The 16858-nt window shown below is 43.6% G+C and overlaps 1 protein-coding gene across 2 annotated transcripts; it reads right to left on the bottom strand.

Annotated features, from left to right (window-relative positions):
* Positions 1 to 1640: 1640 nt before the first annotated feature.
* On the bottom strand, positions 1641 to 14536 carry CFAP126 (cilia and flagella associated protein 126). 2 transcript variants are annotated; one of them, XM_054507897.2, is made up of 5 exons: positions 8897 to 9127; positions 3665 to 3727; positions 3156 to 3236; positions 2475 to 2651; positions 1641 to 2165 (listed from the first exon to the last, which is right to left on the bottom strand). In XM_054507897.2, exons 1-5 carry the CDS (start codon positions 8954 to 8956, stop codon positions 1851 to 1853), a joined length of 696 nt encoding a protein of 231 aa, XP_054363872.2. In that variant the 5' UTR covers positions 8957 to 9127; the 3' UTR covers positions 1641 to 1850. The 2 variants fall into 2 exon arrangements, 1 of the variants encoding a protein (XP_054363872.2); XR_010412174.1 differs by lacking the exon at positions 8897 to 9127 and adding an exon at positions 14372 to 14536 and having other exon boundaries at positions 2026 to 2651; positions 2909 to 3236.
* Positions 14537 to 16858: the final 2322 nt, after the last annotated feature.

Consider the following 16858-nt stretch of genomic DNA (forward strand, 5'->3'; position numbering starts at 1 on the left):
GAGCCAATTTCCTCTCTCTCCCTCTGGTCTCAGGCATTTACATCCCCCAATCTGACCTTTCTTGGGAGGGAAACAGCTTGTCCTGCGGCCAACTGTTGAAACAGTGTTTAGGGAATCAAATGCAAGTAGCCAGAGATGAAATATCGTGCAGAGGCCTCGGAGAAGGAAGGAGCAAGAGAAAGGAGGTTAAGCATGTGGAAGCTTTGCATTATCACAGGCTCCAGAATCCCACTGAGAACTGCTCATAAACCTCAGGGTACAGTTCAGCAAATGATGATCCAGTAAGGGAGCCCGAGGACCAGTAGAGGTGGCAGCTAAGGGATGATGAGCTAAGTATATAGACTGGGAGAGAAAGGAGAGCAGAGATAAGAGAGGCGGGATCGTTGAAGACCTGGTAAAAATTTGTAATTTAATGGGAAAGCTTGCTGCTTTTAAAATCCATATGGGCCGGCCTCTTGAATCTCTCACTCCCTTGGCAGGAGTGCTGTTTTGATAGTCTTTGGAAACTCAAGGGTAGCAGATCTATCTTGTCTGAGTTGTTGGCCAGCCAGTTAAAGCAGTGGGTTGGAGAGGAGGAGCAATGACTGTAATTGGTGGCAGTTGGACAGGAAGACCTCACTGAAGCTAAGACAGTGGGGACCTGCCGCCTCAACAGTCTTCCTCCCAGTTCCCGAGTGGTCTTCTGCTTTACGTGATGATCACATCTCCTTTCTTGCTGGGCTAGCCTGGGAAGCCTTTGTAGCCTTCCTCCAGCTTAAACCCTATGTCCTCTGTACTTGTCCTTGGAGTGGGGGACAGGGGTTCATGAGGGAACACTTTGGCATTGGAGCTGGGAAGGGTTTGGCAAGGGCATTACACTGAACAGCCATCGGCAGGAAGCCTGCAGAATAGGAGAATGATAAGCAGATGTTGAAAGCTGGGAAGTGGATAAGGAACTTCTTACCCTTTTTTGGTGGCGTCCTACCATTTGGATGATTGGGGTTGGGGTACAGTAGTCCTCATGTTTGTTATTCTGCCCTAAATTTCTACTTACCATCTCTCTTTGTTTTTCTTCTCTGACTTCCAATCACTTTTGTGTTTTCCCTTTTCAAACTCTATATGTACTTTTGCTTGAGTTTTACTTTTATAACTCTCTCTAGTTTGTCTTCCCCGTGTGTTCTGTCGTCAGATACGAAGTCGTAGACAAGGATAGTGTCTTCTACTCTAGCTTCCCTTCCCTTTTCTTCCTCCATCTTCTCCAGATATGCATATGCATTCTCTACCAAACAATCGTATTTCTGACTTAGAAGTAGTTGTGCATGCTCAGGATGAAAAGTGAGGGGCTGGGGGTGAGAGACTGGTTCTTTGAGGTTTCTTTCTTTTTTTTTAAAGACTTTATTTATTTATTTGACAGAGACACCGTGAGAGAGGGAACACAAGCAGGGGGAGTGGGAGAGGGAGAAGCAGACTCCCCACTGAGCAGGGAGCCCAATGCAGGGCTCGATCCCAGGACCCAGAGATCATGACCTGAGCTGAAGGCAGACGCTTAACGACTGAGCCACCCAGGCGCCCCTGAGGTTTCTTTTGCTACAGTTCAGACCAGCTTCCTCTTGGTCACTTTTGGAGGATAGCTGACTCAGTCCTTGTAAAAATGTGTTCCACCTCAAGCCACTGCCGTGTTCTTTTTCCTGCTCTATTTCCTCCAACCCACCTCCTAGTCATGGGTTACAAGAGGCAGCCATATCAGGAGGAAAAAAACATCCAAATCAGTAATAGATTCAACAAATGATGTTTATTTTCCAAGTTTGCCTTTATTCCCACCCTATAATTCCCCTGTTCTACATCCCTCACTGGGGGTCCTGCTTACATCACTAAGTCTCTAGACAAGTTTTCTCAGTGTGGTCCCTTGGTGCCTCTGGAATTCCAGGTTTGTATTTCTGGACCGCAGCTGGATTAGGACCTGCCCAGTGTTCTAGCATGCATGGGCTCCCTGGTGGGCCCTTGAGAGAGTTGGCTGGGCTTTGGGGACCTGGAGTGTGACCTGCAGAGGGGTGTGAGCTTTGGGGTTGGTCTGGGGAATTGAGATTTACAGCTGGGGAGCTGGGAATTATGGTTGGACTCGAGGCTTGTTGTACAGTTTTTGTGGTAAGCTTCCCGAGTTTCCTCTGACTGTCTGGATCATGAGGCTGCCGGGTAGAATGGAAGAGACAGTCATATTTCTGGTCAGGCCTAGATCATTCCCAATCCATCTTAGAATTCTCACTCCCTTTCTCCCTATACCATGGACAAAAGGTCAGATCAGATCATTTTATACTGTGGGGGATAATATGTCCTTAGCACGTCTCTTGAGGTGTCGGAAGACAGGGACTAGATAGGGTAAGACAGAATTGGTTAAAGGTTCCCCCTGCTGGGATAGTGGTGGTATAACAGGCATTTTTGAGATTCAAAAGAAATGCAGATAATAGGATTTGAGGTTAGGTGGGAGGAATAGATACCTTGCCTAAGATTTCAGGACGCAGCCCATTGGAGGCCTTGAGCAAATCAGGATTTTTCTGTATCCATTTGGTGAGGGAGGCAGCACCAGCAACTGTACGGGAGGTCAGGGTCACCTGAGCAGGGGGTATCTTCAGAGGCATTTGCCAGGTACCCATGAAAGATCCCCAAGGACTTGCCTAAAAGGAAGAAGACGAGGTTCTTCAACAGGCTTCTCCCAGAACTACTGGCCTATTGGCAGGTCTGTTGTGTTCCTTCCACCCTTCACCCTTGGGATGCATGGTAATGAAATCAGAGTGAAAGCACAGTCTCCCAGTCTCCCCACTCATCCTTTACCCCCTTTCTCATTTAGGTTACCCTGATTTTTTCATAACATTAACTCTCATGGCTCAACTTAAATTCCATGTCCTTAGGCTAAGTCTAGCAGAGTACTCACTGCGTAAGTGTCATCATGTGAAGGCGTTCATTCATCAGTTTAAGGCATTCCGGGTGCTAAGCACAGCTCTATCGTGTTGGATAAACTGGCTGGAAGTTTGGGGGCAGTCATGTTGCAGTGGGAATCAGATTGAACTTTAATTTCCAGATAGTGGCCGTGCTAGATTGCAAACCTCCCATCTCGGTTACTCCGGTTCTGTGCCCCAGTTCTTTACCTTCCTCAGTAGGAGTGGGGATCAGTATCTCACCTTGGAACGGGGCACCGAAGGCAACAGATGACCACGATCATTGGCGATAATCTGAGTGTAGCCTTCATGGGAAGAAATTCTCTGGGTAGAGGTGAGGAGAGAACTGCTTGTGAAAATGGAGTGGAAAAGAGACTGAAGGTATCCAAGGGGTTCAAGTTAAGGGCTGAGGGAGAGGAGGATATGGGAATTCAGAGGCGGCTAAAGGAATTAGGTGCCAGTGAGTTACAGAGAACGTGGTGGAAAGAATCAGAAACTGGTGCTTTGGGAGCACTGCACATGCAATACCTCTTTTTTTTAAGATTTTATTTATTTATTTGACAGAGAGAGAGACAGTGAGAGAGAGAACACAAGCAGGGGGAGTGGGAGAGGGAGAAGCAGGCTTCCGGCCGAGCAGGGAGCCCGATGCGGGGCTGGAGCCCGATGCGGGGCTCGATCCCAGGACTCTGGGATCATGACCTGAGCCGAAGGCAAATGCTTAACGACTGAGCCACCCAGGCGCCCCACAATACCTCTTTTGTTGGCTTGGCGGGAGACCAGTTCCATAGATACTTGGGTGAGAAAGCTTTTTCGTACTGTGGAGAGAAAGATGAGAATCTCTGTGAGGCTCGAAGGTGCCCCCGTGCCCAGGAAATGATGACGAGGCACAGTTCTTTAGAGTTGAGGACCAAAGACCTGAACAGCCAAGCTAGGCTTTAACTCACTATAGAAGGGATGTAATTTTTTGGTCTAAATGTATACTGTTCAACATGGCGCTGCTAGCCACATGTGGTTATGGACACTTGAAATGTGACTAGTCCCAGTGGAGGTGCTTTGTAATTTCGGAGAGTTAGTACAAAAAAAGAGAATGTGAGCATCTTATTACACCTTTTTAAATATTGATTAAACATTGAAATAATATTTTAGACTTATCAGGTTAAATATATTATTAAGGTTAATTTTTTTTTTTTTAGTGTTTTTCATATAGCTACTAGAAAAGTTTAAATTATATTTGTGACTCGCGTTATCTTTTTTTTTTTTTAAAGATTTTATTTATTTATTTGACAGAGAGAGACACAGTGAGAGAGGGAACACAAGCAGGGGGAGTGGGAGAGGGAGAAGCAGGCTCCCAAGGAGCAGGGAGCCCGATGCGGGACTCGATCCCAGGACCCTGGGATCATGACCTGAGCTGAAGGCAGACGCTTAACGACTGAGCCACCCAGGTGCCCTCGCATTATCTTTTTATTGGGCAGTCCTGGTCTAGACCAGGGGTGGGCAAATGTGGCCCATGGGCCCAATCCATCAGCCTGTCTGTCCTGGGATGACCTGAGAAAGCAAAGAATGGTTTTTACAGATGGGTATTTGCAATTGATTTGATAAAAGGGAACAGTAGCTTTGCTGTTCTACTCCATACTCCTCCCAGTGAAGTAAAGTGTTTTCTCATCCCAAAAGAATTCTATTTTTTCATTAGTATTACAAAAGATTACGGTTACAATATTTCGAATTTTGTCAAAAAATTTATGGAAAAATATTTTCTCTTGCTATTGTTAAGTACCTACAGAACATCTCTGATTTTGCCACATGGCCCCCAAAATAAAATATTTACCCTTTGACCCTTTACAGAAAAAACCCTGCTGACCTCTTACGTAGATCCTGCAAACAACCCTGAGAGGCCTTTTGCTTGTCCATGGGCCCTCTCTACCCTGACGAGCTAAAGAAGTGAAAAATACCATCTCACCCCACGTTCAGCTATTCATTCAATAATCAGAATCCTCTGGGAGGGTCAGTCCAAACGCAAAATTCAGTGTTAGAGATGGAAAAAGAGCTTACCTGGTTGGCACTATAGTTAGTGGCCATGATCCTGCCACTTCGTGCTGTTTACCTTTGTTGCCTGGCAACTGCAGAAGGCGGACCTTCCAGGCCTGCCTGCCCCTTCTACTTGTTACTCACTTTCTTGGATGACACTGCCCCAACCTTTCCCCGGAAATTCAGGTTTGTTTTCATTTTAGACATACGAGAGACAAAGTAAATAAATACGAAAAAATGAGCTGAAGAGCGGCCCTGTCTTTTTAATAGCATAACTTACCCTATTTAACAAACCGTGGAACACCAAGCGCTGTGTTTTGGGGGCAGTGTGCTGGAATGTACCCTGGACTTGAGAGCCAGGTGCTGGGGTTGGAGTCCTCACTTGACATAGCATCATGGGGGCCGTGTGACGTTAAACGATTGGCTCCCCTTCTAAGTTTCTGTCGACTCATTTATATTGTGAAGATAACTTAGCTGCCTTTACAGGGTATGTGGGATAAAGTGGGAGGTGGCCGGTCAGTATCACTGCATAGTAGGTACTGGTGAGACTCAGGTTATAGGGTCCACTTCTTCATTTTCTCAGAGTAACGAACAATGTTTAATTTTTTTATTTTACTTTTTTTAAAAGATTTTATTTATTTATTTGACAGAGAGAGACACAGCGAGAGAAGGAACACAAGCAGGGGGAGTGGGAGAGGGAGAAGCAGGCTTCCGGCCGAGCAGGGAGCCTGATGCGGGGCTCGATCCCAGGACCCTGGGATCGTGACCTGAGCCGAAGGCAGACGCTTAACGCCTGAGCCACCCAGGCGCCCCTAGGAACAATGTTTTAAAAAGCGACTCAGATTTATCCCCAGAAGGAAGAAGCGTATCTTGTCCTCTGTCCTTGAATGACTCCGGTCTCCTCCCTCCCTCTAGGATCGCAGGGCCTAAGACCACAGGTGTGTGGTGTTGGCAGGGGTGAGGTAGAATTGGGAGCCAGTGGCGGGAGACTGGGCAGGGATGGAGAAAGCGATGCTGTGGAAAGCGCCAGGTTTGGAGAGCTCAGTGGTGGTGCCAGGACACAAACCTAATATTGGTGGGACTGGGCAACCCCTCCAAGACTCCTCTAAAATGGCATTATCGTATCCATCTCCTGGGTTGTCAGAATTAATGAGAAAGTGAAACTGCTTTATGAGTTGTAAGTCTATTTATAACATGGGATGTGAAGATGAAAGGAAAAAACAAGTAAGTTGTTCAAAGAAATCATTGAGAACCAAGAGAGCATTATAGGGGGACAGTTGTCAGTCCTTGTTTTCCCCCCAAAGTCATCATCCCAACTGACACATCAAGTATAAGAGCACTCCTACACTTGGAGAGAGGGAGGTAAAACAGCCCTTGTTCGGTAGGCTCACGTGGGAAACAGCCGGAGAACGTGAGGTCTGGGAAGAGGTCTCCTGTGTATCCCTGTGGTTCTCAGCACTCTAGAGTGATGACCTTCAGAACCAAGGACTTTGCTCTAGGACATCCACTGTGTCCTCAAAGCCAGGGATAGTCAAACAACCAGCATTTCTCTTAGAACTTCTGTCTTCAGCTGGTATGGTTTTCCGATAGAGTTGTAAGATTATCTGATGACTGCACTCTTATTTTTAAAAATCAACTAGTTTTTGTTTAATGGAAAAAGTAATGTACGTGGGGTGGATCATTCCATTTTTACAGAAGGATGTTTAATGAAAAGCAAATCTCCATCTGACTTCAACTCCCAGTCTTGCTCCTCAGAGGCGATTGCTGTTACTATTACTATAGTAATTACTTTTACTATTTCTTGTGTCTCCTTCCAGAAATATTCTATGCATTCTAACACTAACAGTGGCAAAATCTCCACATTGTTCTGTGATTGTTTTTTTACTATCTTGGGGATGTTTTTTCATGACAGTATATTATTCCATTTGGATGATCAGTTAGGTTATTTCCAGTCTGTTGTTGTTATAGACATTCTTTTTAAGATTTGTTTATTTGAGAGAGAGAGTGCGTGAGCAGGGGGAGGGGCAGAGGAAGAGAGCGAGGGGAGGCAGACTCCTCGCTGAGTGGGGAGCTCGTCACGGGGCTTAATCTCCCGAAACTGAGACCATGACCTGAACGGAAACCGAGTTGGACACTTAACCGACTGAGCCACCCAGGCGCCCCTGTTATAGACAGTCTTGCAATGAAAAGCTATATATATATATGTATATCTTTATGAATATATATAGATAGGTTATAATTTTATGAACATGTGATCGATACATTTCTAAAAGTGAATTGCAAAGTCAAATGGCTTGTGCAATTAGAATGCAAGTTGCCAAAGACATTGTGCCAGTTTATACATCTTCTGACTGTATCTGAGAGGCCCAGTCTTCTCTTTCCAACACTACTACTCATGATTTTACTGTTTTTGTCAATCTGATAATAAGAATGAACATAATTACTATATGCCAGCCACGGTTCTAATTGCTTTTTATTACATTTTCTCATTTGGTTCTTATAACCACCCCAGCCAAGGAAACTGGGGCATACACAGTAAGGAGTAGAGCCAGCATTTAATCCCAAGTATTCTGACTCTAGAGCCATCAATTTTAACCATTACATTATATTGTCTCTTATGTTGGATGTAAAACATGGTGTAGCATTGTTTTAAATTTGCATTTCTTCAATTTTATGATTTTTTTCCATGTTTATGAGGCTTTTTATTTCTTTTATTATTATTTTTTCCTAAAAATAACTTTCTATGTCTTTTGCCATTTGCTGTTGGGCTGTTGATCATTTTTACTAATCTGTCTGACTTCTTTATATATTCAGGAAATTAGTCCTTTTGTCAAATATGTTGCAAATATTTCCTGCCAGTGTATCTGTCATTTAATTTGTTGGTAGCCACCGTTTTTTGTTGTTGTTGTTGTTGTTGTTTTGCACCATGGACATGTTTTTAATATTTATGTAGTCAAATTTATTGCTCTTTCTTTGTATTCTTCTGGGTCTTATGCTTTGAATGGCTTTTTGTAAATTTCAATGTTTAAAAAGATAATTCACCCATAGTTTGTTTTTATATTTAAATTTTTGTTCCTCCTAGAATTTATTTTGGTGACTACACTAAGATCAGGCTCCAGATGCCTAACTAGTTGTCTCAGCATCATTCCTTAATTTATTTGGGTCTGTTTCTGGATCCTCTAACCCATTATTCTTGGGGGAGAGGTGCCCATTTTAGGTTATTTGTCTCTTTAAAATTCAATCCTGGCTTGGTCCTATGTGAATTCTCTAGTTAGAACTTCACAAACAGTAGGAAATTGTAAATAATAACAGGCAATTTCAAGCTTCTAATAAAATCGTACTGAAGTGTAGTCTTTCTTTGGATTGACGGGTTGCCTTCAGCCACAGGTGATGGTCTTTCATTGGATCAGATTTAACTCTTTCAAAGTTGGAAGGCCTCATAAAGGTCCATTCACAAAATATGCCTCAAGGTATTCTCATCGTTTGTTTCAGTTCTCTGATGCCTGAAATTAGACCTCAGGAAATCTTTTATTTGGATTGTGATCATCTGCATTGAATTACAAGTGTACTTTGTTATCTACAGGTAATGGATAAATTGTACCTAATTGGGGGCAACCACCCACATGATCTGTGGAGTCAGACTGCCTGGCTTAAATTCTAGCTCTTCCGGAAGTGTGTGACCTTGACAAGTGACTTAATCTTTCTCATCTCAGTTCCTTTAGAGCATGAAATGTGGATAGTCTTAGTTTTCGAGCAGTAAACATTTGTGACATTGCCCAGGAGGACACCGAGGCAAAGTGAGTGCTCAGTACGTTTGGCATCACTGCTGGCTCAAGACCCCCCAGTAAAAAGAGGTACCTATTCAGGTTACCTTAAACAGAAAAGGGGGACATTTATTTATAAAGTTATAGGAGATATATAGCAGATCCCAAAAGTAGGAAGTATAGTTTGGGCCTTACGGAGTACAAGAATGTGGAAGGTAGATCATGGTCAGGAAGAGCGAGATTTTTTTTTTCCATCTGTTTTTCACCAGAGTGCTTTATTCTTACTTCTCCACAAGCCAGTCAGCATCCTCAGGTACGTTGGGCTTGTTATCTTTCTTGCAACCTAGTTAGAGTCTTACTAATGTAATAGGAGAGAAGGAGAAGGAGAAAAAGAATACTGGTCAGTTTCAGTGGAGAGAGACCATAGACGATAAAGGTTTCCTGCTTTTGCTTTGAACCAGTAGATCTTTTTTAAGAAAATAAGTGATAACTTTCCCATAGCCAGTTAGCAGTTTTTGTGTAGTTTGTCAAAGGTTGTGTGCCTATACAAAAAATAGAAATAATAAATAGAAACATGTATTTTATTCATCGCTGTTACATTTTACACAAATTATATCATATCATACTACTTACGTTAAGATTAAGAGATGTAGGGCGCCTGGGTGGCTCAGTTGGTTAAGCGACTGCCTTCGGCTCAGGTCATGATCCTGGAGTCCCTGGATCGAGTCCGGCGTCGGGCTCCCTGCTCGGCGGGGAGCCTGCTTCTCCCTCTAACCCTCCCCCCTCTCATGTACTCTCTCTCTCTCATTCTCGCTCTCTCAAATAAATAAATAAATCTTTTAAAAAAAAAGATTAAGAGATGTATTTTGGGGGCGCCTGGGTGACTCTGTAGAGTATGTGACTCTTGATCTCGGGGTTGTAAATTCGAGCCCCACGTTGGGTGTAGAGATGACTTAAAAATGAAATCTTAAAGGGCGCCTGGGTGGCTCAGTTGGTTAAGCGACTGCCTTCGGCTCAGGTCATGATCCTGGAGTCCCGGGATCGAGTCCCACGTCGGGCTCCCTGCTTGGCAGGGAGTCTGCTTCTCCCTCTGATCCTCCCCCCTCTCATGCTCTCTCTCTCTGTCTCATTCTCTCTCTCAAATAAATAAATAAAAATCTTAAAAAAAAAAATCTTAAAAAAAGAAAAAAAATATTTCGAATACCATTACATATTAGTGCATAGAGCTTTCCTATAGCTGCTTAGTATTACACGGACGATGTGTTACACTTTATCTAATCAGTGTCCTATGCTGAACATTTAGTTCTGTTGCTGTTACAACAATGCAGAGATGAATAACTTTGTACAGGTATTATTTTGCATCTTTGTGAGCATATCTGTGGGATAAACTTATAGAAATGAAATTATACAGTAAAAATACAAGGGTATTGCATTTTTTTTTAAGATTTGAGGTCATCTCTATACCCAGCGTGGGGCTCGAGTTTACAACCCTGAGATCGAGAGTCGCAGGCTCCACCGACTGAGCCAGCCAGTTGCCCTGCTGCATTTTGATAGATAGTGCCCAATTGTCTTCCAAAGAGGTTATACTCCATCCAGCCATGTGTCAGATTCTCTGGCAAATTTTGGAGTCTTGACAGAATTGACTAGATATCTACGATGTTTGCTTTCATCCCATACTCCTTCCCAGATATTAAAGGGATCTAGAGCAACTTCTCCCTCAGAAATTTGCATTGTTGGATAAACTACCTTATTAGGTGCTTTCTAATTTATAACAGCCAAAAGTCAGCAACATGTACTTTCGATGTATTTTTCTTCCCATGGTAATTTTTATTTTATTTGTATTTTTTCCTCATGGTAATTTTAAAAACCAGAAATCATTAGTAAACCCCCCCCAATAGTAAAACCTCAGGCATCTCATCTATTACAATTTGACCCTGAATCTTTGTCTCTAGTCATACCATCAGCTCCCCAAGGTTTCTTCCAGATAGTTCCAAGGTACGCTGCATATTACTTCATTGGGGCAGGTGGCGGTGAATCTAGATTAGAACCTGGCTTGTGCCTATTTTCCTGGGCTCACAGGATCTTATCTGACCAAGCTACTGGCTCACCCTTGAACTATCCATGTCCCATGGCTTCTGTCTATTCCCTTAGAATTCCACACACAGTACAGTTCTGCGCACAGTAAGCAGGGAAGAGATGGATGGCCGCAAATAAAGAGGTTACTTCAAAACTTCTCTATAGGTTACGAATTTCTGATTCTATTTTCTTCCCCTCTATTGGAAACTGCTATTATATCTCCCCACACACACCCTAAAAGAAGAATATTCTTGATCAGAACCCTTCCTGAGGAATCCAGAGAACAAGGTGTATACAACCAAAATGCCTGGAGGGACAGCAGTATCTCTCGCTTGCAGTGAGAATGAAACGTATGTTTCCTTGGCTGTAATGGAGTCTGTAGCATATGATAGCTGTGTGCTTGGACAGCATGGGGGGTGGCCATAAAGTCTGAAAACAGATACTATTATTTTATCATGTATTGACACACGATCTCAAACCATGAATATGTATTCTTTTATGTTCCCGGGTTTCTTGGCAACCCTGAAATCTAGTACAGCTATCGATGAGAGTTCAGGGAGAGTATATGAGAAGTAGTCATTGTCAGGTACAGATGTTAACTAGGACTAGACGGATTTTGCCTCAGGTTAGCTGCTGGAGGAGAGCAAGAAGAGGGGGGTTAAGAGAGTTCTAGACTGGGGCACCTGGCTGGCTCAGTGGGTAGGGCATGGGACTCTTGCCCTAGGGGTTGTGAGTTCAAGCCCCAAGTTGAGCATAGAGCCCACTTAAAAAAAAAAAAAAAAAAACACCATAGAAAGTACTCAGCAAGACATTTAAAAAAGAGATAGAGATTCCTAGATTGGTTTGATGTTTCTCCATATTAGGAGTCTTTCAAACATACTGCTGACACCAGACGTGGGGTGGGGGGTCCCACACCGAGCAGTTCGGTGACTCCAGCTGGGCGGCCTACAATGTAACTCTGTTCCAACACAGTCCACCTAGAGATGGTATCAGGTCCCTGAGGTGAGGGCTCAGTCCCACAAGACCGACCCTTCCTCTACCCCCGCCCCAGTTCAGGTGTCAGCTGCCAAGTCCAGATTGTCACCTGGGCTTCTGCCTGATGGCTGTAAGGGAGAGGTTCTCATGACCATCTCCTGGAGTTTAACTAATTTGCTAGAGTGGCTCACAGAACTCAGGAAAACTGTCCGTACTGTTTCCCAGCTTATTATAAATGGATGTGATTAAGGCTACAGAGGAACACCCAGAGGAAAGAGATGCTTTGGGCAAGGTATGTGGGCTGGGGTGTGGTGCTTGCACGCCCTCTCCAGGCATGCCCCTCACCCCGCTCCTTCTCATGTTCACCCACCGGGAAGCCCTCCAAACCCTGTACTATTGGGGTTTTTAGGGAGCCTGCATCACCTAGGCATGATCAATCACTAACTCCATTTCCAGCCCCTCCTCCCTCTCCGGAGAATTGGGGTGGGGCTGAAAATTCTAGGCTTCTAATCAGGTCTCTGGTCTTTCTGGTGACCGGCCCCCATCCAGGAGCCCCCACAGAGTTGCCTCAGAACAAAGACTCTCCTATTACCCAGGAAATTCCAAGGGATTTAAGAGCTCTGTGTAAGGAACTAGGGTCAGAGACCAAATACCAGAGCAAAAGATCCTCCTAGCGCTCTTATCACTTAGAAATTATAGGGGTTTTAGGAGCTCCACCAGGAGCAGGGATGGGAGGGGCAAAGACCAATATAGATATTCTCATGTGGTCACGTAGACAATAGCCAAAAAGAGAGAGAACTTAGGTATTGTATAAAAGTTTTAGGATAGGGTGCCTATGGTTGAGCGTCTGCCTTCGGCTCAGGTCTTGATCCCAGGGTCCTGGGATTGAGTCCTGCATCGGGCTGCTCCTTGGGAGCCTGCTTCTCCCTCTGCCTCTCTCTCTCTCTCATGAATAAATAAATAAAACCTTTTTTAAAAAAGTTTTAGGATAAAGGTAACCATTAGAATAAAAATACAAACTCTTCCTAAATGCCAGAAGGTATGTTAAAAAAAGGGAGGTGAGGGGAGAGGAGAGGAGGAAGCAAATGAAATAGATCACACGGTGAAAGACTTAAATATATAAAAATATAACATAGGGGCGCCTGGGTGGCTCAGTCGGTTAAGCATCTGACTGGCTCAGGTCACAATCTCGGGGTCCTCGGATGGAGCCCTATGTCAGGCTCCCTGCTCCGTGTGCAGTCTGCTTCTCCCTCTGCCCCTACCCGCACTCATTCTCTTTCTTTCTCTCAAATAAAATCTTTATATATATAAAACAGGCAGATCAGAGGTCAAACATATTGATCACATCAATAAATATATTAAGGAGTCTACCACGTGCCTGTTAAAGAAAATGATTTTCACATCGACTGACAAAGCAAAACCCAGCACTGTGCTGTGTAAATGAAACACATCTGAAATGAGGAGACTCGGGAAGGCTAAAAATAAATGACTGAAACAAAAATGTACCAGAGGTATTTTTTGGTTTTGTTTTTGTCTTTTTAACTGAAGCAGGGATTGCAGTTGTAATTATCCAAGAAAGGAGAATTCTGAGTAAAAAGTTTTACGAGATAAACTGTTACTGCAATTTGAAAAAAGAAGAGAATTTCGCTTAACACAGGGAGAAATAGAAGCACATCAGTCATTGGAGACTGTAACAGATCTCTCAGATCTAGAAAGATGAAGTGAACACGAAATTAGTAAGGGCATAGAAAACCTAAACCATGTAATAAATAAGATAGATTTAATGTGTTTTAAACTCTGAACCTTGATAATAGAGAATACGCTTTTTTTCCCAAATGCATTTTTTTTTAAGATTTTATTATTTATTTGAGAGAGAGACAGACAGAGATAGTGAGAGAAAGCACGAGCAGGGAGGAGAGGGAGAGGCAGGCTCCCAGCCAAGCAGGGAGCCCGACGCGGGGCTCGATCCCAGGACCCTGGGACCATGACCCGAGCTGAAGGTAGACGAAGGCAGACACTTAACCGACTGAGCCACCCAGGCACCGCCCAAATGCATTTTAAAGTATTCAAAATATCACAAGAATGTAGCACATTCACATCTTAGACCTCAAAGAAAATTTCAGTAAATTCCAAGGGGAAAAAATAATAAAACAAATAGTATGCTCTGGCCACAATGTAATATAACTAGGTATTAACAACAACAAACCAAAAAGGCTCTTCTAACAGGAAATGTAAAAAACATGCTATTAAACCACTCTTGGGTCAAAGGGGAAATGCAACACAAGTTGTAGAATTTTTTGAACATAGTAATAATGGGGGTGCCGGGGTGGCTCAGTTGGTTAAGCATCTGCCTTGGGCTCAGGTCATGGTCCCCGGGTCCTGGGACCATGGGATTGAGCCCGGCATCAGGCTCCTTGCTCAGCAGGGAGCCTGCTTCTCCCTCTCCCTCTGCCTGCCGCTCTGCCTACTTGTGCTCCCTCTCTCTCTGTCAGATAAATAAATAAAATCTTAAAAAAAAACCTCATTCATTAAAAAAAAAAGAAAATAGTGATAATGAAAACCAGAATCTATGAGAAATAGTTAAAACAGCTATCAGAGAAATATTTATGATACAGATACCTATATGAGGGGCGCCTGGGTGGCTCAGTCGTTAAGCGGCTGCCTTGGGCTCAGGTCTTGATCCCAGGGTCCTGGGATGAGTCCTGCATCGGGCTCCCTGCTCAGCAGGAAGCCTGCTTGTCCTTCTTCCGCTCCCCCTGCTTGTGTTCCCTCTCTCGCTGTGTCTCTCTCTGTCAAATAAATAAATAAAATCTTTAAAAAAAAAAAACCTACATGAATTAAAGTAAAAATGAATGAACATTACAACTCAAGAAACTAGAAAAAAAAAAAGGTAAACCAATGACAGCAGAAGGAAGGAATAAGTAAAAAGAAAGGCAGAGATTAATGGGTTTGAAAACAACAGCAACAAAAAGTAACACTAACAAATCCCAGCCAGTCTGTTTGAAAACATAAAATTAACTTCTTAGCTAAACTACTCAAAAATAAAAGGGGGGAGACAGCACAAATCCATGAAATTAGAAATGAAGAGACATAGGAGGGGAAATTTTAAAAATATTCTATGTAAATATATTTGAAAATCTACATTAAGTGGATAATTTTGTAGAAAAATCCAATTTAGGGGCGCCTGAGTGGCTCAGTTGGTTAGGCGTCTGCCTTCGGCTCGGGTCATGATCCTAGGGTCCTGGGATTGAGCCCCGCATCCGGCTCCCTGCTCCGCGGGAAGCCTGCTTCTCCCTCTCCCACTCACCCCCTTTGTGTTCCCTCTCTCACTGTCTCTCTCTCTCTCTGTCAAATAAATAAATAAAATCTTTAAAAAAAAAAAAATCCAGGGGCGCCTGGGTGGCTCAGTTGGTTAAGCGACTGCCTTTGGCTCAGGTCATGATCCTGGAGTCCCGAGATCGAGTCCCGCATCGGGCTCCCTGCTCGGCAGGGAGTCTGCTTCCCCCTCTGACCCTCCTCCCTTTCATGCTCTCTGTCTCTCATTCTCTCTCTCAAATAAATAAATAAAATCTTTAAAAAAAAAAAATCCAATTTAACACAATTGACCCCTGTGGAGACAGAAAGTCTAAACGACCATTTAACATAAAATTAAACTAGTTAGAGTTCCTACAAAACAAAACAGGCTCAGACAGTTTCACTAGGGGATTCTATCAAACTTTAAAGAAGCCTTCTTAGGGGCGCCTGCATGGCTCAGTCGTTAAGCATCTGCCTTCAGCTCAGGTCATGATCCCAGGGTCCTGGGATCCAGCCCCGAGGTCATGATCTCAGGGTCCTGGGATCCAGCCCTGCATCGAGCCCCACATTGGGCTCCCTGCTCTGAGGGAAGCCTGCTTCCCCTCTCCCGCTCCCCCTGCTTGTGTTCCCTCTCCAGCTGTCTCTCTGTCAAATAAATAAATAAAATCTTAAAAAATAAAATAAAAAAGCCTTCTTAAACTATTCTAGAGCATGGTGAAAGAAGGAAAACTCCCAAATGCGTGTTATGTAGTGAGTTATGAATTCCCAAACCTGAACTTTGGAATCATGACAAAAACTATAATAAAAAAGAACAGGGTAGGACATTTCACTTATTAATATTGATGCAAAAATCTTTTTAAAAAGTTTTATTTATTTAAATAATCTCTACACCCAACATGGGGCTTGAACACATGATCTCAAGATCAAGAGTCACGTGCTCTTCCAACCGAGCCAGCCAGGCTTCCCTATGCAAAAATTTTATATAAAACATTAGCAAGCAGAATCCAACAGCACATTAAAAAAACATTTATCATGACCAAGTGGATAACTCTGTGAATGCAAGAATGGACAGTCAGATTAGGAAACCCATTAATATCTATCATATTAATAGATCCAAAGTGAAACAGAATGTATGATTATCTCCATAGATGCAGACTGACAGATTTTAATACATAATAACAACAAAAGGCAAAGTGAAAAGACAACTGGAAAAAATGTTATAAATTATAGACAATATCACTGATTAAAAAAAAAAAAACTAAAAATACAGAAGAAAAAAACCCTAGGGGCTCCTGGGTGGCTCAGTCGTTAAGCATCTGCCTTTGGCTCAGGTCGTGGTTCCAGAGTCCTGGGATTGAGCCCCGCATCAGGCTCCCTGCTCAGCGGGAAGCCTGCTTCTCCCTCTCCCACTCCCTCTGCTTGTGTTCCCTCTCTGGCTGTGTCTCTCTCTGTCAAATAAATAAATAAAATCTTTAATAAATAAATAAATACATAAATACATAAAATCTTTTTTTTTTTTTAAGATTTTATTTATTTGCAAGAGAGCGAATGAGAGACAGAGAGCATGAGAGGGAGGAGGGTCAGAGGGAGAAGCAGACTCCCTGCCGAGCAGGGAGCCCGATGCGGGACTCCAGGACCATGACCTGAGCCGAAGGCAGTCGCTCAACCAACTGAGCTACCCAGGCGCCCCCATAAAATCTTTTTTAAAAATGCACGTTAAGGGCGCCTGGGTGGCTCAGTTGGTTGGGCGACTGCCTTCAGCTCGGGTCATGGTCCTGGAGTCCCGGGATCGAGTCCCGCATCGGGCTCCCT

Source organism: Mirounga angustirostris, unplaced genomic scaffold (assembly GCF_029215605.1).
Source record: "Mirounga angustirostris isolate CCGP_5_RB_7025 unplaced genomic scaffold, mMirAng1.0.hap1 SCAF_6, whole genome shotgun sequence".
Classification (NCBI taxonomy): Eukaryota; Metazoa; Chordata; class Mammalia; order Carnivora; family Phocidae; genus Mirounga; species Mirounga angustirostris.

Bases quoted from the DNA above. Each gene is read 5' to 3' on its own strand.
- CFAP126 (XM_054507897.2), bottom strand. From the start codon at position 8,956: ATGGAAAAAAAAAATCTCGCTCTTCCTGACCATGATCTACCTTCCACA. The intron at 3,728-8,896 runs GTAAGGCCCAAA...TTCTCTCCACAG, and splicing joins CTTCCACATTCTTGTACTCC to TACGAAAAAGCTTTCTCACC. The intron at 3,237-3,664 runs GTATTGTGGGGC...ACCTCTACCCAG, and splicing joins CCGCCAAGCCAACAAAAGAG to AGAATTTCTTCCCATGAAGG.